Below are 23457 nucleotides of genomic sequence, written 5' to 3'. Positions count from 1 at the left end.
AATATAAAGAAACAAGCCGTAGAGATACAATGATGAATCCAAGTACACCTTTTCCTACCAAAGCCACATCTCTCTAGCATGTAGAGTAAGAATCTCCAGTTGACATGATCATAGGCTTTTTCCATATCCAGCTTGCACAAAGGCCCCGACTTTCTCGACTTGAGTCTACTATCCAAACATTCGTTGGCAATAAGCACCGAGTCGAGGATTTGCCTACCTTTGACAAAGGCATTTTAAAACTTTGATATTAATTTCTCCAACACCTTGCTCAATCTGTTCGCCAATACTTTGGACAGAATTTTGTACAACCCGCTCACCAAGTGGGACGATAATCTCTTACCTCTACAACACCATGCTTTTTTGGTATGAGCAGTATAAAAGTTGCATTTAGGCTTTTTTCAAATCTTCCAGTTTCATGAAATTCATGGAAGACCCCCATGATGTCATCTTTAAGCACTTCCCAACATGTTTGAAAAGAAGCCATCTAGATTTGGAGTTTTGTCACATGCCATGCGTTTTAATACTTGCCTGACCTCTAACTCCTCAAATAGCCTTTCGAGCTATTCTATTTCCTATGCATCAATAACGTCAAAAGCAAGCCCATCTAATCGTGGTCTCCAAGAAAATTGTTCCGAGAGTACATTCTCATAGTAACTGACAATGTGATCTGTGATCTCTATAGTATTGTTCCTCCTATGTGAGTTGGCCACCTAGTGGAAGAGCTCGGTGCATCTATCCCCTTCCATTAATGATAATGCTCGCGATTTTTGTCTCCAATATATTTCTTCCAATAAAGAAACCCTTTCAATGTCTACAACCACTTGGATTTTACGGGCCCTCTCTGCTTCAAATAGTTCATTCTCCTCTTCCATGCCCTCCAATCCTTTGAGTTCCTCCAAGAGAGTATTTTTTTTGGCCCTCCACATCACCAAACCTTTCTCATTCCACACCTTCAAATCTTTCTTTAAGGATTTCAATTTGCAAGCTAAGATATAGCTTGAGTTTCCATGAAATTGGTAAGAAGACCACCATTGTTGGACTTTGTCGAGAAATCCTTCTGACTTCAACCATGTTTTCAAACTTAATGTATCTTGGGCCTCCATGAAAACCTCCACAATTGAGGAGGATAAGAAAGTGATTAGAACACAACTTGGAGACTTCTTTTGAATAAGGTTCAGATAGTGTGCTTCCCATTATGATGATATTAGAAATCTATGGATCTTTGACCAAAAGGGATGTTCTCGGTTATTGGACCAAGTGAAGGAGCCACCTGCAAGAGGAATGTTCAATAAATCTTGTTCAAAGATGAAGTTGGGGAAGCTACCATGGTTGGGTTAAAGCTAGAAGCACCCGATCTTTCACTCAAGAATCGAGTGACGTTGAAATTGCCACCAATACACTAATATAAGTCCTATATGCTGCTTAGTCCAACCAGCTCATCCCATTATAAACTTCGTGCGTGGTCTAGATTAGGACCATGAACTCTTGTGAAAGTCCATTGGTATCCACCTACAACATTCTTAAACGAGCAAGCCACCATAAAGTCCCCCTAATAGTCCTCTTATATTTTCAACCACCCTTTTGTCCCACATCACTAAGATGCCTCTTGATGCTCCATTGGATGGTAAGTAATGCCACCCCACTTGATTACAACCCCACAAACTCCTAATAATGTGAAGGGAATTCCAACTTTGTTTCTTGCAAACATACAATATCTACTCTCCATTTACGAAGTTGGTTTTTTTTTATAGGTAAAACAAAGATATATTAATAAGAATAGGCATAACCCAAGTATACAGGGTATACAAGAGTTTTGCACCTAGTTAAGAGGGAGAGATAGAAACAAGAAAATCATGAAAATCTAATCCATTACAATCTACAACACCCACCCATAGGAACAAAGTTTTAACAAAGAACAATCTAATCTCCTCCAATGTTTGCTCCTAATCTTCAAAAGTCCAATCGTTTCGTTCCTTCCATAGGCACCAAAGAATACATATAGGAACCATCTTCCACACGTGTGATTTGTGGAATTCCGCCCAAATTCTTCCAACTGGCTAGGAGTTCAACCACCGTAGCACATAATATGTTTAGGAGGTTGATTTCTAACTATAGTATATGATATGTTTAGGATATTTTGTTTTGGTTTTTGTAAAAAGTTGTTTTGATTTTGTGTTTTTGACTTTCCATTGGACTCTAGGTAAAACTAATTGGACAAGAAATTTAAATAATAAAAAGATGTTTGGTTTGAAGTTAAAAAATATTTTTGATCAATGTTTAAAATTGATGGTAACCAAACATCGCTAGAGCATTTTGAGGCTTTTACCTATTTGAGACTTGATGTGAGGGCTTTTGAGGCTAAGGGTAAACTTGTGAGGACTTTGGAAAACAAGTTGCCATCAAGGATAGCTTTCTTTGTTTGGGTGGTTAGGTAAGATTTTTTATTTATTTATTTTTTTGATGACGGGGGAACCACCCCACGGCAGAGCCCTTTAAACTCACCCATGGAACCTAAACCCCTAGGGAGATAGCATAGCAACCCACCGCCATGGCCTCCCACTTAATCTCAGTTTGATCCTAGGGAGAATTGAACATGTGACATGGAGCTCATGCACACACGTTCGCCCTTACCACTTGGGCTACCTATGGGTGGGTTACCTTAGGTAAGATTTTAACGATGGATGATTTGTGAACGAGGCATGGTGTGGTATTGGAATGTTTCTGTATAGGCAAGAAAAATGGGGAAAGCATTGATCATCTACTACTACATTGTGAATTATCTAGAAGCTTATAGGCAGCGATATTTAGCACTTTTGGGTTTTAGTGGGTTATGCCCCTGAGGGTAATGTAGTTGTTGACATATTGGCTGAATCCTCGTGGTGGTCATAAAAATTTAGATGTTAGGAGGATGGTACTTTTGTGCTTAATGTGGTGAATTTGACAAGAACACAATGCCCAAAGTTTTGAAGACTGGGGGAGGATGATGTCAGAACATAAATTTCAACAATCTCTATGCTTGGAAGATTGCTCACAACAGCTCCCAATTATCCAGCTTATTAGAAGTTAAGGAATATTGTTGTCTTTCTTCTTCTTGCTGGTTGGGCATATCATTTTGTATACTTACTTTGTATTGTGCCCCTCTGTGCTTTTGATAAAGTTTGCATTACTTATAGAAATTGGTAAGCATGGAATGCTAAAACATAAATTTTTTTAGCCTTCTTGAAATAGTTGGGTCAAAGCCTTTGTTGGTTGGAGTCCTATTAATACATGTTGTATGTATTTATACAAGTTGCGTGCTTGCGTTTGTGGATGATGATATCATACATAGTGAATCTTACTAGATTAACGCCTCGTTTGTATTCGTAACCCATCTCAACCCACCTCAATTCATCTCATCTCATCATTACAATTTTCTCAAATTCCCACACAAAATATAATAAAGAATTCAACTTTTTCAAATTTCAAAATAACTTTCCCAAATTTCCACACAAAATATAATAAATAATTCAACTTTTATTCTACTATTCACAAACCATCTCAACCCATCTCTGAATCCAAACCACTCCTAAATATACCTCCACTTGGCAAGTAGAAGTTTCCTTGTTGTGCGATTCTTATGCAGCATAAAGTGAACTTTTCTGAGCATGTGGATAACATGACAAGTGAATCTTGTGTTATTTCAGGATCCCTGGATCTGTGCTTGCTTCTCATCCCTTGGTGCTCACTGCTCTTTCAAGCTTGAAGTCTGAGTTTCTTTCAGAGGCAGCTGTAAATGGTATTATAGTTGATAAAAGCTATATTTCGTGGGGAATTGTATTGGAAAAGTTCTTTTCTTGTTTTGTATTTAAGTCCTAGCATAATTGATCTTTATAGAATCAGATGATTTTGCCTTTTTATTTATACCCTTTATTTTTTGCAGTCATTTCTGAATTAATACACTACACAGCGGCAGGAAGCTCTAGTGATGTTTCTGCACAGATGCCTTTGATCCAAGTAATTGTACCTCAAGTTATGAGTTTGAAGGCACATCTTAAAGATTCCTCAAAGGTATTACATTTATGGGGTTTTGAATTTTTGCTTTGTCTAGGTCTTTATAATAGCCTAATGTCCATGTGGTAGACAGTACTATTGAATATCATAAAATAGGAAAATGATTTGTACAGGCCTAGATTGTGTAAGCCCTAGGGCTGAATCTAGCATTACTTCATAAAATAATGGGTTTCCTGCTAAAGTAATGGTTATTCTGTCTAAAAGGCATCAATTCTTTGCCTTTGTTGACCGAGTTACAAATCTTGGGTTGAAACGTCAGCTCCACATTGCATACACCCGTTTGAGTGTGTTTCTTATTAATGTGGAAAACTTGATATGTTTGACTTATTCCTTAATTTTTATCCACAGTATTCTCCTCCAAAATCGGATCATGATTAACAGCTTGAATTGTTCAAGATATACTCCAGTTCTACTTTGTGCCAGGGATTTTGCTAAATCTGAGTGGAATTTAGCACAGTTTTCATGGAAGTTATTGGAAATGATACTAGTGAATGATATTAGGCATTCCAACCTTCTCTGCTTAACAAAATGATTTTTAACAAGTCTCTGCTTGACAAAAATGAGATAGAATAAATGATTTTTGGTCCTGTTCTTTTTCCAAGTATATTCGAATTGTTCAAGGCTGTTCTTGCTTTTATAAAAACAAGGTTTGAAGCAAATACATTCAGATTCTCATAGGAATTTAATTGCAAATTGGAGAAGTTAATGCATTATGGGTATGTAATATTATTTCTTTCTAATGTTGCTTTTAGGATGAAGAGGACGTGAAGGCCATTGCTCGATTATTTTCTGACATGGGTGACTCATATGTTGAACTGATTGCCACTGGTATACGTATCTAAAATTGATTGAAAGCCTTATCTTAGAAACTCTTGAATGCTTTTTACCTATAACGATGCATAGTACTTTGGAGTACTCCAAAGTTCTCTTGACTTATGAGTTGCCTCGATCTGATAAATCTCCTTTCGGGTTGATTATTTCTTTTCTTTAGGTTCTGATGAATCGATGTTGATAGTAAATGCATTATTAGAAGTTGCTTCACACCCAGAATACTATATTGCTGCCATGACATTTAACTTTTGGCACAGTCTTCAGGTGGTCTTGACCAAAAGGTAATCTTTCTTAATCTACTCGTGTTGCTGAGTCGTGCATAAATCAAAATATTGAATATAGCAATTGCAATCCGTCAGGGATTCTTATTTACCACTTGGTAATGAAGCGTCCATTGAAGCTGAAAGAAAACGGAGGCAGGATGCTTTTGTTCCATCGTATGAGTCACTTGTATCCCTGGTGAGTCTTTGGATCAGGAAGTCAAAAATCAAAACTCTTGTAGCATATGCTGAGCTATGTATAACACCTGTTGTCTTGGTATTGATCCTCCATTTCCTTTTATGGAGTTGTTGACTATCTTCATCTAGGCTGTGATTTCCTCTCTTGGGGTGGGGGTGTACATGTTTAGCACCTGTGTACAGGGACCTTCCTACTTCAATTTGATTTTTACAGTAATAAAAGAATAATATCAATTCCTAATGGCACATTCTTTTACACCCAAAAGGGACCTTCCTATGTATAGCACCTTTGTGTATATGATTGTACAACTATTCTTATTTCTCAGCTTTCCTATTGCATTGTGATGGTGGTATTATTATCTTAATAATTTTGGAATGAAATTATTAGCAATCTTCTTGTCTAGCATGATTAGATGCCTCCTGTCTTTGGCATGGAGAAGAACATGCATTTCTTTGGATTTTTCCATTTGTAACTTCTTCCACTTTTACTTTTGCCAAGAAATGGTTCCTTATGAACAGTTGAGTATTAATTTGAGACACCCTTTTCTCTCCTCATGTTTTTGTGAAAGTGAAGGAGAATTGGCAAAATGTCTCTCAACTGGACTTATTACTGTATTACAGATTCCTTGTATCACTAGCCAGTCATGCCTAGGTGTCACTCTTGTATATGTCCCATGTACTTGGGCTATGCCTAGTTCTCATCAATAAAATTCTTATTTATCAATAAAAGAAAAGTGTTACAGGGACAACTCTTATGAGTGTGTATTTTCCCCCTAACAAGATCTTTAGAGAGCTATGGTTTTTCTCCACAGGTTAGCTTTCGAGTTCAATACCCCCAAGATTATCTTGACCTCTCTTATGAGGACCGCAAAGAATTTAAACATACTAGATATGGTAATGATCACCTTTATGGTATTCCTTGTTTTTTTTTTTTTTTCATATTGTCCTTTACTAATTAGAGAAGTTCATATATTACACGTGATTTAAAAGATTTCTTATTTTGTCATCTTATGATAGTATGCAAAATGTTTGGTAAGGGCAATTTCTAGCTGATCATTTTACACTATTGGGAGAATCTTCCAGAATGTAAAGCAGAATATTGTGGTTGCTGAACCAATGAAGAGGTTATACTATTAAGACAAGTGGTGGACAGAGAATGACAGACTATAGGCACAGAATTAATGCTCTTTATTTTTAGCTCATACCGAAACATCTAATTCAAAGAGATTCTAGTTGATTGGAATTACATATTGTGTATCTTTATACCAAGTGCACAAAGATCCTAGTTGATCAGATCTTTAGCTCTTCAATGATATTTTACAGACTTGTTTGTATTTTTATTTTCGATCAATTTGCTTTGTATGGAGAATTGAAGCTTCCATTAGATATTGTGTTCCTTTTTCTCTTCATGTTTGTGTCTTCAGCCAAGTGATAATTAATCTCTTCTTGCATAATGCTAACCAAATCTGTGATGTTGGTAGCTGTTGCGGATGTCTTGATTGATGCAGCATCAGTTTTGGGTGGTGATGCAACTCTGCAAATCCTTTACAAGAAGCTTGTTGAGGTTGGTTTACTTTTGCCTATTGCCGGAATAGTTTTCTCCATTGTTTTAGAAACACAACAGAAGATCTTAATTGTGTAGACTTTGCAACTGATTTGAAAAGTCTTAATTTAAGAACCTTATATGGTATGTGACCCTGAGAATTGCTGTTGCCATAGGTTCCCTGTATGCTGAAAGCCTCGAATGCTATTTGTCAAGATATAAAATAAATAATAAAATCTACTTCTTTCTATCAGTTTAAGTTTTTGGGACAAGTAGTAATTTCACATGGTATCAGAGTAGAGGTCATGAGTTCGAACCTTGACCTACACTCTACCTCATTTAATTAAATATTCCACGTGTTGGGCCACCCATTGGGGGGCAGTCTAGCTTCCACGTGAGGGGAAGTGTTAAGATATAAAATAAATAAGAAAATCTACCTCTTCCCATAAGTTTAAATTTTTGGGACAAGTGGTAATTTCACATTATTAACTAAAATATGTAGGATAAAGAATTATATTATAAAAGGGGTTTAGGTTGAATTGGATCAACAATGCATCACAGCTCTTTCTTATTCCCTCCTTTTGAATGAATCACCTTTGGTTTTTCTAAGTCAGGCCGTGGATCAAACTTATTGGGCACCCATGTTCTTGATTTGAGATGGAGAAAAAAGAATGAGAATCCCAAAAACCCCAAGAGTTGGGTAGTGGTCCTAGGCGAGCTGTATAAACCGGACGTCCTGGGTTTGAAACTCCACATTCACACTTTTGGGGCAATCGGGCTGGCGGAATTTCCCGTTACCTGTGGTGCACGCGCACCCTCGGGATTTGCTAGGACTTTGTCCTGGACACCCAGTCCAATTTAAAAAAAAAAAAAAAGGAAATTAAAAAATTTGTGACCATTTGTCCTTCATGCAGCATCTGTGGAAGGTGTTGGAAAAATATATTTTTTGTTAATGCCTTTTCTTTTTCCCTAGTTTTCCCTAAAATATGGTGGCTTGTGGATCTGTGTTTTGTAGGTTAAAATTTGACAATGTGTTAAGTATATTGTACTTTTTGTTGTTTCAAAATCTTGTTGCGAGATTTCTTTTGCTATGGTATATTTACTATCTTTTGTGTGATTGAAGGCTGTAGCTCGCTGTGGAAATGGTGAAAGCGATGAGTGGTGCCCAGCTGAGGCTGCTTTGTTTTGCATTCGGGCTATATCAAATTATGTCTCAGTTGTTGAAGCTGAAGTTATGCCTCAGGTATAATGTCATTCAAATTCCTCAATACTTTCTACTTTGTTCTTAAGTCAGCATTTGTTAGGGAAAAAGATAAGGAGGTTCAAAAAGCGGGAAAAAAAATACAGGTTTTCCAGGGAGGGGGTGTGAATTGAAGTTCTTCCTCTGGGAGAACCAAACATCATTTGCCCAAAAATAATATGGACAGGAAACTGGATGGAGTTTTTTTTTTTTTTTATCCCATCCTTCATTATCCAACAATTGTTTTTCTTCTATTTTTTAATTAAAAAAGAAAAAAAAAAAAGAAAAAAGGAATGAAGCGTGGGGTTAGGGGTATAGTACATTTATGTTTTGGCACTTTAGCTAGATAAAACTTCTACAGAGAAAGAAAAGAAAAGAAACCCCTATGTATGACCCCGTGCGCACTTGTTTTTCATGGAAGGGTCTTTGGTGGAACAAAGTTCCATCACAGGTGGCATTCTCTATATGGACAGCTGTATTAGGGAGGCTCCTAAGGATCTAACCATGGATAATGCAAGGAGGAGCATCTTAATTTATTTTTTTTGATCGGTAAACAAATTTATATTGATCAAAAGAGTAGGCAAAGCCCAAGTATACGGGACATAGAAGAGCAACACGTAAGCGTGCTAGTTTAGTGATACAAGGAATTCATGGAAGGTCATGCCGTGAAAATCAATTACAATCGACCAATGTAGTAAAGTATTGAAAAATAAGTTTCTAAGCTCATCAATTAACCGCTCATGATCTTCAAAACTTCTTGCATTCCTCTCCCTCCAAATAGACCATCATAGGCATGTTGGGATCATCTTCCATATTGATGCAATTTGAGAGTTGCCCCGAATGCCTTTCCAAGAAGCTAGGAGGTCGCTTACCCTTCTCAGCATCACCCAAGCTAGTCCCAACTGAGCTAAGATTTCATTCCACAAAGTCATGGCAAAATCAAAATGAAATAGTAGATCGTCAACAGACTCTCCACTCTTCTTGCACATACAACCCCAATCCATGACTATGATTTGACGTTTCCTCAAATTTTCTAGAGTGAGAGAGTGAGGATCTTCCCCAAAAAGCTGCCCATACAAAAAATTCTGCCTTTAGAGGTGCCTTTGTCTTCCAAATGCTCTTCCATGGGAACGGATTTGTGTTGTGCATGGTCATGGGTTGGTGTGCAAAAAGCTCTGCAAAACAACATATCATCTTTCGCTGTACTATGAAGTGGCTAGGCCTTGGTCTTCTATCTTTTAGGGTGGAGTAGGTGATACCCCAAAAGGGTAGGTAGGAGAGTCATTGGCTTGTTGAGTAGAAGTTCAGAGGATAGCTCCTTTACACGTAATGTGGTATGCATGAAAGGAACAAACTGAAGATTGTGAGAAGACATTGGATGAGCTTAGCTCCACAATGCCAAAAGCACTTTATGTCAGGATGTCGGCTCATAATTGTTCTAGTCATGTTAGTTCTTATTTAGAGTCTTATGTTTTTCTGCTTTCCTTACTCCCTTGTCATGCTCCTCTTGTATACGTTATGTGTACTTGGGTAGAGCCCCTTTGCGCAATTAATAAAAATGACTTGTGAACAAAAAAGCATGACTGGTAGGGTATCAATATATATTTTTTGGGTCTCTATCCTTCTTACCTTTTGCCTGTGATGTAGTAAAAAAGGCTGTTTCCATTGGTGAGAAAATGGCTATAGTTATATATGGTATTCTTATCCTGCAAAGTTATTGTTCCTAAGTGGTGTAATTCACAGAAAAATAATTAGTTAGTTGAAGAAGTGCTTTGGGATTTTGTAGTAATATCTGTTTTTGACAATATTAAGCCGTAAAGAACTCTTTAAGAGTTCAAGTTTTTGTTGTGTTTGCCACATGCAGGTTATGAGTTTCCTTCCCAAACTTCCTCAACAACCCCAACTACTTCAGACAGGTAATATTTTTGTACCGTTGAGCAAAATCATTTCACTGGAGCAAAAAACTTTTTTGTTTAAAAAATAATGTTTGAAATTTATTTAACAAGAATAGATGTTGGTTGGAACGTTCATAGTGATACGTACGTTTGAATGTTGTTTGCTGTTCCTTGCAAAAACTGAGGAATTCCAATTCCTCAACAAGCCCAACTACTTCACATGGGTAATATTTATATTATAGCTCAAAGATTGTTCTTCCCTGCGCCTTCTCCCCAATGAGGGTCATGTCTTACCACCGGTGGAGATGGTAAACCATCTCTACAAAGGTAGAAAAGGTTTTTAGTCCAAAACATTGCATCAGCTCGCTGCTCAGAGGGATGCCTTTGCATTCACATATTAAATGGGAGTTTCTTTTTGTTTTCTTCACAGTATATGATATTTAGATTCATTGTTTAAAATTGATGTTTGTCATATGCATATGAAAAATACCTCCAGTGTGCTTGACAATTGGAGCATACTCAAAGTGGCTTGATTCTGCATCAATTGGACTATCCATATTGCCTTCATTGATCGATATCCTCATGAGTGGTATGGGCACATCTGAAGATTCTGCAGCAGCTGCGGCTTTGGCATTTAAACACATCTGTGATGGTGAGAAATATGTGTTGTGAACTGCAAAGCTTACCTGATTTGTGTTTTTCTTTTTACAAGCGTACAAGCATTGTCAAATAAGTTTGCTTGCATAACAGTAATGGTGTTTAGTGATTTTAGATTCATTTTTTTTATTGGTGCTGGGTTTCCAAGAACAACATCTCAACTAATCTAGAGGGGTGCACAGTCCCTCGGCAATGAGTTTCCTGCAAGTGCACCTCAGGTAATTCAAGGGGAAAATCCCCCAATCTGATGGCCTCTAGAGATTGTTTGCACTTAAAGAATTCGAACCTTAGACCTTGGAGGGAGCATACCACCAAGACCAAAGCCTTTACCACTTGAGCCAACCTGTAGGGGTTAATTGTACATTCATAAACGATTGGCTTGTTACTCACATAATGGTAAGGAGTATTGCTCCAGATACTCCAAGTGGGTATCTAGAGCACTCGGAGTATTGTGGGTTTGAAATGTGTGGGATATGAAGAATAGTTTATGGCCCTCTTCACGTCCATTGAGACGAGTCATGCTCAGTCTAACAGTCAAACTTGGTCCCGGCTGGATAGATTCTTAATATCGCCGGACTGGGAAAGCCATTATCCGGATGTATGTCAGAAGTCACTGTCGCACCTATGCTCAGATCATTTTCCCATATTATTAGATGGAGGTGGTAAGTTCGAAAACATGTGGCTTAAAAGCGATGGCTTTGTGGATATGGTAAGGGATTGGTGGTCTTCTTATCAGCTTTATGGTACCCCTTCTTATATTCTTGCAGGCAAACTGAAAGTGTTAAAGGAAGATTTAAAGCTTTGGAATTTTCAATCGTTTGGAAATATTAGGGAGCAAAAGAAAACTCTAATGGAGGATTTACAGAATCTTGAAAAGATTATTGAGGATAGGGCTCTCACCCTAGATGAAGTTTCACGTAAGACAGCGCTGGCATCAGAGTTGGAAAAAGTTTTAACTTTAGAAGAGATCTCTTGGTGACAGAAGTCAAGAGCTCTTTGGTTGAAGGAAGGGGATCGAAGCAAAAAATTCTTCCATAAAGTGGCTAACTCTTATCAGAGAACTAACACTATTGAGATGCTGAATATCAATGGTAGTGATTGGACAGAGGCCCCTGTGATCTGGGAACATGTGGTGAATTTCTATGAACATCTATTTACAGAAAATGAGGGGTAGAGGCCCAAACTAGATGGACTTGGTTTTGAGTCCATAGAACCACAGACAACATCCTGCTTGGAAAGATCTTTTGAGGAGGTGGAGGTATTGGATGTGGTGCGAAAGATGGTAAAGGATAAAGTGCCAGGTCCGGATGGCTTTACGATGGAGTTTTTCCGAACATGTTGGGAGGTGGTAAAAGATGACATTATGAAGGTGTTTCAGGAGCTTTTCTTGGCTGGAAAATTCAAGAAAAGCCTGAATGCTACTTTTATTGCTTTGATTCCGAAGAAATCCGGAGTGGTGAAGTTGAAGGACTTTAGGTCTATTAGCCTCGTTAATGGGATATACAAAATCATTTCAAAGGTGCTAGCTAACATGTTAGGGGTGGCAATTGATAAAATAATCTCAAAGCCACAAAATGCTTTTGTAAGGGGTCGTCAGATTCTGGACTCGGTCTTAATTGCAAATGAATGTCTGGATAGTAGATTAAAGTCTGGCACTCCAGGTATTATTTGTAAATTAGATATGGAAAAAGCATATGATCATGTAAACTGAGAATTCCTCTTGTACTTACTGAAGAGATGTGGCTTTGGGGAAGGTAGTGTATGTGGATCAGATGGTGCATCTCAACTGCAAAATTTTCAATCTTGATCAATGGTAACCCAGAGGGTTTTTTCAATAGCTCTCGAGGCTTAAGACAGGGTGATCCCTTGTCCCCTCTGCTTTTCGTTATCGTCATGGAGGCTTTGAGTAGGATGTTATCGGCTGTGGTTAGTCATGGTTTTATGGCTGGTTTTTCAATGGGTAATCCATAGAGGAGGGGCTCACCTTGGTCTCCCACTTATTATTTGCAGATGACACTTTAATTTTCTGTGATGCAGAGCAAGACCAACTTAGGGCACTGAAGGCGCTTCTTTTTTGTTTCGAAGCAGCGTCAGGTTTGAGAGTTAACTTCGATAAATTAGAGTTGGTGCCTGTTGGGAACATCATCATCTCTTGGCAGTTGGGAACACTCTTGGGTGTAAGGTCGCTTCTCTCCCTATGACATATATAGGGTTACCATTGGGAGCTGCTTCACGGGCTTTGACTATTTGGAACACAGTTATTGAGAAAATAGAATGAAGATTGGTTGGGTGGAAGAGACTGTATTTGTCGAAAGGAGGACGGGTGACTCTTATCAAGAGTACTCTCTCCAACTTGCCAACTTACTTTCTATCTTTATTTCCAATTCCAGCTAGTGTGGTGGCGCGAATCGAAAAAATTTATCGGGATTTCTTATGGAGTGGGATGAGAGATGAATTCAAGTTTCACTTAGTCAGTTGGGATAAGGTGTGCAGACCAATTCCTTCAGGTGGGTTGGGGATAAAGAATTTGAGAACTTTTAACGGGCATTGCTTGGGAAATGGCTTTGGAGATACAACTTGAAACCTATGGAAATTAGTGGTTGATTGCAAATATGGTAAGATGGGGAGGGAGGGGGAGGATTGGTGTACTAGAGAGGGGAATGGGTCCTATGGGGTGGGGGTTTGGAAGCACATACGACGTGGTTGGGGGGTGTTTTCTCGTCATACTAAATTCTTGGTGGGGGAGGGCACTAGTATAAAATTTTGGAGGGATATATGGTATGGGGAGGAGGCTCTAGCGGACGCCTTTCCTTCCGTTTTTCGTTTGGCATGTGATCAAGTCAAGAGGCTTTAGTGGCGGATCTCATGGTTCGTTTAGGGGATCAACTCCATTGGAATGTCACCTTTAGTAGAGCAGCTCAAGACTAGGAACTAAACAGTTTTGAGGCGTTTTTCAGTCGTGTGTACTCTATGAGAATGTCTGGATTGAGAGAAGATAAATTGTGGTGGAATCTGGCAGGTAAGGGTGTTTTTTCGGTTCGCTCCTTCTATAAGTCCCTTACTTTGCTTCAAAACACGCATTTTCCTTGGAGAGGATTGTGGAGGAATAAGGCACCTCCAAAAGCACTATTTTTCACTTGGACAACGGCTCTGGGTAAGATTTTGACTACTGATAATCTGCGGAAGTGCCGGATAATTATTCCAAAATGGTGTTGTATGTGCAAGAAAGCTGGCGAGACAGTGGATCATCTTTTGCTACATTATGAGACAGCTAGAGCATTGTGGAGCGATGTGTTCATTCGATTAGGGTTAAATTGGGTGATGCCTGCTACAGTGGTAGAGTTATTGGCTAGCTGGGTATTGCCGGGTGGTGCTCCACAAATCAAAGTTGTGTGGAAAATGGTTCTTATTTGTATTATGTGGTGTATGTGGCGGGAGTGTAATGAAAGGACATTTGAAGATAAGGAGCGGACAATAGAGGATCTTAGAATTTTATTTTTCCGTACCTTACTTCTTTGGGCTATTGCTATAGATTTTAATGGCCTAAATGTACTTGATTTTCTTCTTTCTTTTTTAGCAACTGGATAGGTTTTATCTATTGTATACCACCTTGTATACTTGGGCTTTGCCTATTCTTATTTATATTACCGTTTACTTATATAAAAAAAAAAAGATACATTTATTCAGCACATGCAAATCCTTACAAAATTTTAGATGGATTTAATCTTTGGATCTTTAGTTATAATGAATCTTAGTTCCCAGGATCTTTAGTTTTGACCTCAATTGTAAATAGTAACAAAAGAATAATGGTTTGGATTTATAACTTATGATCCTATTTTATTTTAGGAGTCATTCAAGGACTTACTCGGATTGAAATGAGGACTAAATAAGTCAATTTTATTAAGAGCACATAGAGGCGCAACCCAAGTACATGAGGTGTATACAAGAGAGAACACCAGATATTGGGGAGAAGGAAAACAAAAAAGAAAAAATTGATTAATTAGGGAAGCCAGTGTTACTCTGAGTTGTCATCCAAACATGAGGTTTTAGCACTAGGGACTTGAGCTTCTCCACTATTTTATCACAATTTTTAAAGTTTTGCTCTTTTCGTTCCCTCCACAAGCACCGTTTTAGACATGAGGGAACCATCCTCCATATGTTGCAATGACCCATACCCTGACTACTCCAACCAGCCAACAACTCGATCAATTGGGTTATCATCCAATCAGCACTAAAAAGTTGAAAAACTGAGAGCCTGTGGTCTATGTTGGTTTCTCCTTTCATTTATTTATTTAGTATTTATTCTCTCTCTCTCTCTCTCTCTCTCTCTGATAGATGATAAACAGTGCATGAAACACAAGGAATTGAACCCATAACCTTCTTTCCACCCTTTAGTAATGGTGGGAGCTGATGCTACTTGGTCCAAGGGCCATTGACTTTACTTTTAATTTTATATTTACTTCGTGGGATTGCTTGATATTATTATTTTTATTCAAATATGCTTTTTGTGATTTTACTTTCCTCTTTCAATATACAGCTCTGATATTGTAAGATACTAATCAGTTCTCTTACCGCACTCCTATGGTTGCTGTTTTGCTCATTAGAATATTGTATCATATTAATTATCTTTTATTAAAAAAAAAAATTATATTCATTAAGTATGGATTAAATAGATCTATGTTAACTGTAGATTGCCGGAGAAAGCTTTGTGGATGTTTAGATGGTCTCTTCCACATATATCACAGGGCAGTTACCGGAGAAGGTAGTTTTAAAGTCTCTGCTGAGGATTCATTGCATCTAGTTGAAGCATTGAGGTATATTTTTGCTTCCTTCAGACGCAATAACATTGCATGGTGGAATAGATTCTCCATTGAGAAGTTATTCTGAACTTTCTTAACATCTTTTGCAGCATGGTTATTACAGAACTTCCTCCTGACAATGCTAAGAGGGCCCTGGAGGCATTATGCTTGCCAGTTGTTGCTCCTTTACAGGTTGGTTTTTTTATTTTTCCAAGTGGTTTTATTCACTTAAACATATTATGTGGACGATTTATCTAATTTTATAATGTGAACAACCAGGAATCTGTAAGTCAAGGTCCAGATATATTAAACAAGAAATCTGCTCGTGAGTTAACTGTTCATATCGATCGATTTGCATACATCTTTAGGTGTGATCGATTTCCCTATGGTATTTTCTTTATTTCTCTTAACCTTTTAAGATTTTGTCAACATGCTTCTAAAACCAAGTTCGAAACCAATTTCAGATACGTAAATCACCCTGAAGCAGTAGCTGATGCAATTCAAAGGCTTTGGCCAATCTTCAAAGCCATCTTTGATCTGTAAGTAACTGTAAATTGTTTCTTAGCTAGGACGAGCTGCCATGTAAATGTACCTGGATTTCCCATTCTTCTCTGATCGATGTTCTAAATGATTCTGGTTTAGTCGTGCTTGGGACATGAGAACAATGGAGTCTCTTTGCCGAGCTTGCAAATATGCTGTGAGTTTTCTGAACCATGTTATTTCTTAGGTGTGCTTAATGAACTTATAAATCTATTGTGAAATCCTCCTGTTATACTGGTAACATTTAAAATCTAAAATAAAGTATGTCCTAGCATAATGGTGCTGAGAACCTAGTGGTGTGTACCATATTATTCTAGTAGCCTACTCATCAGGGTGCAACCTGGTGGTCAAAGGGCGGACTTGGGGTGAGCTGTAGATTCAGACATCCCACTTTCGATTCCATGCTAGAAGTGCACCTGGATTACCTAATACACAGTTATGGTGGAATGGGATCCTGAATCTGGGGTTCACAACTCAAAAGTGGGTCTAAAAGGCCCTGCCCTGTTGAGATTCCGCATCATCAAAAAATATTGTTCTAGTATTCTACCCCTTGAACCATGTAGATCACTTCCCACTTTGACTTGTGTTTATGCTCATTGCAAATAACTGATGTTGTAAACCAAAGTTCTGTTCCCCGTTGATGCTGCTTAATAACTAGTTTTATTTTTTGATGTGCGTTTATTGAGTGATTTGTTTGTGAGCTATTGTTATTCCTACAACACTTACAAAATTGAGTTTTGAAAAGGAATCTATGTCGATCTTGGTTCTCTATAATGATGAGTTACCTTGTTAGTGTCAATTTATTCTTGTATCACTTTTGAATTGTCTTTGTTTTGTTTGCATTGAAGTGTGTTTTCACTTTCTTCTTCCCCTATATTTTGATTGTTGAGTGGTTTCCCATGACAACATTGTGAGGATCATTTGATTGTCGTGCCTAGTATATTGTTATTTTTAGTATAATGTATGATCTGAGAATGGAAATGTAACATTACTATTAGTGGTTATATAAAGAACTTAATTTTTCTTAGGTGAGAACATCTGGAAGGTTCATGGGAATCACAATTGGAGCTATGCTAGAAGAGATTCAAGGCCTATATAAACAGCACCATCAGCCCTGCTTTCTTTATCTCTCTAGTGAAGTAATAAAGGTATGGATTATGTTCATAAAAGCTAGTTCTTAATTCTTTTTGTTACTTAATATTTGTGTGGTGTGTGCATCTTGGTTTCAGATATTTGGTTCGGACTCATCTTGTGCAAGCTATTTAAAAAATTTGATTGAATCACTCTTCCTTCATACAACAAGTCTTCTCACAAATATTCAGGTATTGATTCTGGGGCAATTGTTGTTTCTGTTCTTGAGATCTGCCTTTACGTTGATCGATACTTCATCCTATTTCAAACTTTTCTGCAGGAATTTACTGCAAGACCAGATATAGCAGATGATTGCTTTTTGTTGGCATCGAGGTGCATTCGTTATTGTCCACAGCTATTTATGCCATCTGAGATATTCCAACCATTGATAGATTGTTCTATGATTGGGATCACAGTACAGCATAGTCATGGGAATTATATTTGTGATTAGTGATTAACATATTTCATGTGTTTTTTTCTCCATCTTGCAGAGAGGCCTCTAATTCCATATTGACCTTCTTATCCGATATCTTTGATCTTACAAACTCCAGCAAGGGAGAGCAATACTTACCTGTCAGGGATTCTGTGATTATTCCTCGTGGGGCTAGCATCACTAGAATTTTGATTGCCTCTTTAACAGGGGCCCTTCCTAATTCTCGAATAGAGCCGGTAGCCCCAAGTTTTATTATAGAACTGTTTAACCTTTTACTATTTCTGCGTGCACATGATTAGCCGTATTCATTTCACTTAAGTTTTTGGAATTTATGGAGCCTGCTTTACCCCAGGTAACTTACACGCTACTGGCGTTAACTCGTGCATACGGAGCACTTGCAGTGGAGTGGGCTAAGGAGAGTGTTTCTCTAATTCCATTGACGGCTGTCACGGAGGTCGAGCGGTCTAGATTTCTGAAAGCATTATCTGATGCAGCATCTGGATTTGATATTAATAACCTGACTCTTCCAATTGAAGAGATGTCGGATGTTTGCCGGCGTAACCGAACTGTTCAGGAGATTGTTCAAGGTGCCCTGAGGCCACTTGAGTTGAATCTGACCCCTGTATCATAGGATATTAGCGAGTGACATGAAAAGGCCATTTTGCGTAGGCCTCTGTTAGATATTAGTTACTTCGGCTGTGTATTGGGGGTAATATTCTTTATTTTTTTCCCTCGTGTTTTAATTTTCATTCTCCAATTTTAGAGGAGAATCCTTGCCCCTTCTTATTGGGTGGGAGGAGCGAGATCTTGCATCTCTATTGACGTGGGGATCATCGAGTGGTTTCACTTGTCTTGGCTTTTTCTTTTTCTTTTTTTTTTCTTTTTTTTTGGGGGGGGGGGGGGGGTAAATTTATTTGGTAAAGAATTGTATTTTACTGAAATGGGTAAAAAGAGAGGAGCACAAGGACATTTTCAGGAGTGTTTCATTCCTTTACTATGTTGTAAATCTTCGAATCTATTTGCCTTTATGGCATAATTTTATTGCATTATTTTGGATTGAGGTGCATATGTTCATGATTTACTGTTACAGATAGATGGTTTGATTATGCAGAAACAAATAATGTCTTAAATGGTTTAATTGTACTATAATAACATCAAATTTTTATTTTAGGGTCATAAATGTTTTTCATATAATGCTACAAACAAAAACCAGCCTATTTTGTTTTATAATTGCGTCATGAATGCTTGTTTTCATATTAACAAGAAATGTATGCAAGGATACACAAAATTAACAAGAAAAGACTTTAGTTGAGGATAAGAGAGAAAAGGGAATACTTTTAGATTTCCAAAACGATATAATTATAGTACGTAGAAAAAAAATGCTCTCTCTCTAAAAGCCATATTCTGTAGTTATGTGAATGTGGTTGTAAGATATGCACGGTTATGTGGGACTACAGAATTTTTGTTTTATGCTATATTTTGGGCAGGTAGCTTTTCCATAGATTGGTCCTTAATAGATTAGGGCTGAAAGTTGGTCGGTCCGAACAGGAGAAACCAATTGGTTCGGATTGGACCGGACAGAACCGAGATTGAGACCGGTTGGTATCGGTCTATGAAATAGAAGACCAAAAGTTTTCGGTTTGGTCCAAACTGACCGAATAGTAAAATAAAATAAAAAAATATTTTATATATATTATTTATATAAGAATTGTATAATTAATTATGTAATTTTTATCTAACCTATCAATATTTACAATATAAAATCTTAAATATGTAAATTGTAATTACAAATTAATATTAATGTAATTAACTAATATATGATATGAATATCAATTAACTAACCTATCACCAATTAACCATTCACTAATTATTAATATCTACATCTATGATCTAATTAAAATTCTAATTTATTAGATAAATTTTTGTAAAATACTTAAGTTGCAACTTGCAAGTGAGTATAAAGCAATTACAAATATTAATGTAATTAACTAATGCATGATATGAATATCAATTAACTAATCTATCGCCAATTCACCATTAACTAATTATTAACATCTATATCTAAATAAAGTTCTAATTTATTAGATAAATTTTTGTAAAATGCCTAATACAATTATTTATTAATCATATAGAAAATGTAAAAACTAAAAAGTTTAATATATTGACACTATCATAATACATTGACATACTCTAATTTAGTAACAAATTAGCAATGAACATCATCAATATAATTATAATTAATTATTTTTTTAATGAGTTAGTTACATAATCCACATTAATAATTCATTGAATTTTAATTTAGTAATTTAAATATATTTTCTTATTAATTTATATGGAAAAAAAGAAGAAAAAAATATAAAATAATTGGTCAGACCGAACGGACTGATAGCTACCGGTCCAGTCCAATCCCTATGGATGTTCGATCTAGGAAAAATGATGGACCAAAATTTTGGTTCATCACCCCCCCCCCCAGACCGAACCAACCAATTTACACCCCTAATATATATATATATATATATATATATATGAAATTAAGGTTATAAGAGAATTGTGACGAGGTATTTCATTGCTTGTTTCCTTACAACTGTACCCTTACTAGCCTGTGCATTTGGGCCCTTTATTTATTTATATTTTTCCGGTCTAGTCTTAAACTCGAAAAACCGAGTTCATTCAGATAGGTATTCAAATTCCGTATCCACCCCTATTCGAATATAGGTATGGTTATATAATGCGGGTTCTGGATTAATACTTGATACTAGTAACCAGATTTTACATTTAAAAAAAACATATCTTTTAGATAAAACGATGTTGTTTTGTGTTTATAGTCATCATCTTTAAAACGATTTTTTCTATAAATTCGGATACCCGATTAAAATCTGGTAGGTATATGTACTCGAGTACCCATATTTACATTTGGATTTACATTCCTAGTTTAGCAATATTGCAGGGAATCCTAGTTATGGTTTTCTTGAACCATATCTAGGGTTTTATCTATGCCTGTTACCCTCCCCTAGTGGATGGGCAATCGGCCACCCCACACCTAGATGGACGGGGTGCTGCAATGGATCTCGACACTTGGTCCCATCCCACATGGGTGGTGACCTCGCCTAATTGCTAAGGGGATGGATGGCCTGCAAATAAGCCAAAATCCACTAGGGGTGGGTAACAGAGATCGAATCATCCAGCGCTTCATTCACCAAGTCCACAAGATCTATTTATCAAATCTAGAGATCAAATCTCAATACACAAATGAAACTACAGTGGCGTTGACTAGTACATGGCTATGAGTTTGAGCAAAAAAGCACGATCACAAATGGTTGTGAGTCTCTTTGCAAACCTATGACCATTCGTGGCCTTAGACCCACGCCACTGTGGCCTGTGGGTATCTCACAACCTTGAATAAAAAAAAGTAGAGGAGAATAGAAGAGAAGAGAAAGAGGAAGCAAATGAGACTGAGACGTCCCCGGTTCCGCTTGTGATTTAGAGGAAGCTGTGAACGCCGAGATGTTGGCCGCTCGTGTCATACACCCCTCGCATTTAGTGATAGTAAGTGTGTGTTCATATGCTTAATAAAAGTGTAAAGTTAATTCGCAGCGAGAAATAAAAAGAATAGTCATAAAGTCTAAATAATAGTATTTGAAAATCCAAATACAACATGACCCCAATATTATCAATAAGTCACACCTCCAGCCATAAGCAAAAGAATAATTATAGTTGTCCATTTTTTCAAAACAATTTAAAGATATCAACTTAACAATGTGGGGAGCCCAAATCCTTAATCTTCTGGCGGTGCCGGACCTCTGTGCTCATAACCATCACCAAATTCTTTCTCTGCATCAAAATCTACGATTCCAAGGAAGGGACTGTAGTGAGACTACTAAGATGAGATTTTTCAAAATAGATGAGATTTTTCAAAATCATAGTAAGTGAAACTAAATGCAAGTTTGAACACTCGAAGTATCTAAAAATTTTATGAATAATAGTGATATGGTTTGAGTGAAGATGTTTTATTGAGTTTTGAGAAATGAGAGAGAAAAAGTTCAATAAAAATATTAAAGTCAAAGAATTGTTTGAATATAAATTTTCAATATAATTTTTGTTTTGAAGTTTGTAAGGGTGCATTTGGGAACACAAGTATTCTCAGATATTTTCTTCCCAAATATCACTCAAACACAAAATAGTTTTTGATTTCAAATTTTTAACTTTTTTATCTAATCATTACATAATAATTACAATTTTTCCAAACTCTAAAAAAAATACAACTTTTTTAAAGTTTAATATAAAAATTATATTCAAACAATTTAACTTTATAATATTTTTATTCAGTTTTTTCTCTCTCATTTATCAAAACCCAATAAAATATCTTAACTCAAACCATTTCACTACTATTCACAGATATTCGGAGATATTTTAAGTATAAAAGTTGTATTGATTTTTTGTGTCTTATTTTGAAATCTGAAAAAATTGTATTGATTTTTGTGTTTGAAAAATGATTAGGTAATTATTTGATGAAAAAACTAAAGATTTGAAATTGAAAATTTTTGTGTTTGAGTGATATTTGAAATGAAATTATGAGAATTATACAAATGCTCATAGTGTCCAAAATTGCCCTAACACACTAAAAAATGCATGCTAGTGTAAATGAAAATTATGCACATAATTAATGTAAGGAAAGTTATAATTAAAATTTCAAAATTAACCAAACTTAACCTTAACCAAATAACAGTATTTTTCACCCAAAACGTACCACAAAACGAAACTCACGAACTCAACACAATTCCCATGCAAGTTGATACACACCCAAAAATTCCGTTTTTCAAAACATTCATTTTATTAATGTGTGCACCATGGTCTCCCTTAAAATGATCATTCATACACCTTGACTCCCTTTGACACACCACAAGTAACGATCATGTGTGACTTCATTAAGAGAGATGCTTGACTTCGTGCATCGTCCTTGATCACGACGTTCTCTGGCCTTTGGTATTAGAGAGGCCACGATTTCGACTCGAAAGCATTACCGTCTCGTCCTTATCTGTTGTCGCTTAGTGACAACTTAGGAGATGTCACTAAGTATTATGTACTCCAGAGTGACCAGAGGAACTCTACCGAGATAAAGTCCAATCTCGACTTGGAGTTGTGATACTCACAGACTCACATAAAACCCATTTAATCTAAAAACCCAACAATATCTTAGAATCCAATTTACATGTATAAATTGAGTTTGGCGGCAAAATTCTCAGCAAACATATACAAGTTATAAGGCATTCCAAAAATAAGAACTCCAACAACAATTACATGATGAAGAATAGTGCATATGGGGAAATTTCCAACAAGCATTCACAAACTGTAATTTAGCGTAAGGGAGAGAGTTTCTAGCACACATTCACAAGTTGTAAACCAGTAAAAGTGAAAAGTACCAACACCCATTTATGACTGAAAAATAGTGTGAACGAGGGAAAAATCCCCACAATATAACTAAATAAACACAGTAATTATAATGAAAAATCCATAACATTTATGCAACAAAATAAGCAATTGGATAGTAAGTGAAAGTTCTACCAGAAAACCACACAAATCCCAACACTTCCACAAGGCACTCGGCTAAATGACAAAGAACCATACACATCACAACACTTTCATAGGGCACTCAGCCACAACATAGAGAATCACACAGATCGCCACACTTCCATAAGGCACTCGACCACACCATTGAGAACCATACAGATCACAACACTTCCACATGGCACTTGGTCACACCACATAGAACCACACATATCACAATTCCATCAACATTCATTTTCAGGATTAGTCCAAAAAGCCACTTATCGCTATGTGCAGAGAAGAATATTCTGAATGGTCGTCGATGTCTCGAGCTTC

At 36.8% G+C, this 23457-nt stretch overlaps 1 protein-coding gene across 3 annotated transcripts in view; it reads left to right on the top strand.

Moving 5' to 3' along the window:
- The window catches only part of LOC108999228 (transportin MOS14-like), a 31424-nt gene extending 12955 nt beyond the window's left edge, over positions 1 to 18469 (top strand). For all 3 annotated transcript variants that reach the window (XM_035687395.1, XM_035687393.1, XM_035687396.1), the window contains 20 exons: positions 3684 to 3775; positions 3920 to 4047; positions 4803 to 4878; positions 5042 to 5162; positions 5241 to 5340; positions 6152 to 6233; positions 6821 to 6903; positions 8006 to 8125; positions 9987 to 10038; positions 10514 to 10669; positions 15365 to 15488; positions 15584 to 15665; positions 15753 to 15841; positions 15938 to 16012; positions 16116 to 16170; positions 17042 to 17161; positions 17243 to 17335; positions 17425 to 17568; positions 17634 to 17813; positions 17930 to 18469. In XM_035687395.1, coding sequence (XP_035543288.1) covers positions 3684 to 3775; positions 3920 to 4047; positions 4803 to 4878; positions 5042 to 5162; positions 5241 to 5340; positions 6152 to 6233; positions 6821 to 6903; positions 8006 to 8125; positions 9987 to 10038; positions 10514 to 10669; positions 15365 to 15488; positions 15584 to 15665; positions 15753 to 15841; positions 15938 to 16012; positions 16116 to 16170; positions 17042 to 17161; positions 17243 to 17335; positions 17425 to 17568; positions 17634 to 17813; positions 17930 to 18208 — 2251 coding nt within the window. In that variant the 3' untranslated portion in view covers positions 18209 to 18469. The remainder of the gene's footprint in view (positions 1 to 3683; positions 3776 to 3919; positions 4048 to 4802; positions 4879 to 5041; positions 5163 to 5240; positions 5341 to 6151; positions 6234 to 6820; positions 6904 to 8005; positions 8126 to 9986; positions 10039 to 10513; positions 10670 to 15364; positions 15489 to 15583; positions 15666 to 15752; positions 15842 to 15937; positions 16013 to 16115; positions 16171 to 17041; positions 17162 to 17242; positions 17336 to 17424; positions 17569 to 17633; positions 17814 to 17929) is intronic.
- The last annotated feature ends 4988 nt before the right edge of the window (positions 18470 to 23457 follow it).

The sequence above is a fragment of the Juglans regia genome, chromosome 2 (genome assembly GCF_001411555.2).
Source record: "Juglans regia cultivar Chandler chromosome 2, Walnut 2.0, whole genome shotgun sequence".
Classification (NCBI taxonomy): Eukaryota; Viridiplantae; Streptophyta; class Magnoliopsida; order Fagales; family Juglandaceae; genus Juglans; species Juglans regia.
The sequence above is the reverse complement of the archived record's forward strand: the minus strand, read 5'-3'. Positions and strand labels throughout refer to the sequence as shown.